We start from the raw sequence: 684 nt of genomic DNA, 5'->3' as shown, positions 1-684 counted from the left end.
AATGTATTTAATAACAGGTTTGAAATTGACCTGCACACAAATTTTACAATTAGACACCAAATTTGAAATGTCCTCATCCATTTTTGGCCACCAACAATAACTTCTAGCAAGCATTAATGAACGTACAATACCAGGATGACCTGCATGTATTTGTAACAAAACATCTTTACGGAGACAAGTAGGGATTATTACTCTAGCAGAAAACATGAGACATTTAGCTAGGATAGACAGGTTATCTCTAACTTTGAAATAAGGTTCCAGTACAGGATGGTTTTTGAGTGCGCCCTTAGGTGGCCAACCCAAGTGCACATACTTAAACACAATAGATAAGACTGGATCAGCAGCAGTATCCACTGCTACTTTTTCACAAGTAACTGGCAGTTTGGTAGCTACCTTGATAGAAATAGAATTAATAGTCAGATCTTGAATTAGAGTAGGAAGAGGGAGCCTAGAGAGCGCGTCCGCCACAGCTAGGAACTCTGCTTTCCTATACAGGATGGTTTTTGAGTGCGCCCTTAGGTGGCCAACCCAAGTGCACATACTTAAACACAATAGATAGGACCGGATCAGCAGCAGTATCCACTGCTACTTTTTCACAGGTAACTGGCAGTTTGGTAGCTACCTTGACAGAAATGGAATTAATAGTCAAATCTTGAATTAGAGTAGGAGAAGGGAGCCTAGAGA

General features: G+C 40.5%; 1 protein-coding gene across 1 annotated transcript in view; it reads right to left on the bottom strand.

Annotated features, from left to right (window-relative positions):
* Positions 1-47: 47 nt before the first annotated feature.
* The window catches only part of LOC127752012 (uncharacterized), a gene marked incomplete at its 3' end in the record, with an annotated part of 6664 nt that continues 6027 nt past the window's right edge, over positions 48-684 (bottom strand). Inside the window, exons 3-5 of the mRNA XM_052276444.1 lie at positions 494-622; positions 314-393; positions 48-193 (exon numbers count right to left, since the gene is read on the bottom strand). Coding sequence (XP_052132404.1) covers positions 48-193; positions 314-393; positions 494-622 — 355 coding nt within the window. The remainder of the gene's footprint in view (positions 194-313; positions 394-493; positions 623-684) is intronic.

Source organism: Frankliniella occidentalis, unplaced genomic scaffold, assembly GCF_000697945.3.
Source record: "Frankliniella occidentalis isolate FOCC.00 unplaced genomic scaffold, Focc_3.1 Scaffold2964, whole genome shotgun sequence".
In the NCBI taxonomy this organism is placed as follows: Eukaryota; Metazoa; Arthropoda; class Insecta; order Thysanoptera; family Thripidae; genus Frankliniella; species Frankliniella occidentalis.
Note: the sequence above shows the minus strand (reverse complement) of the source record. Positions and strands in the feature narration are given on the sequence as shown.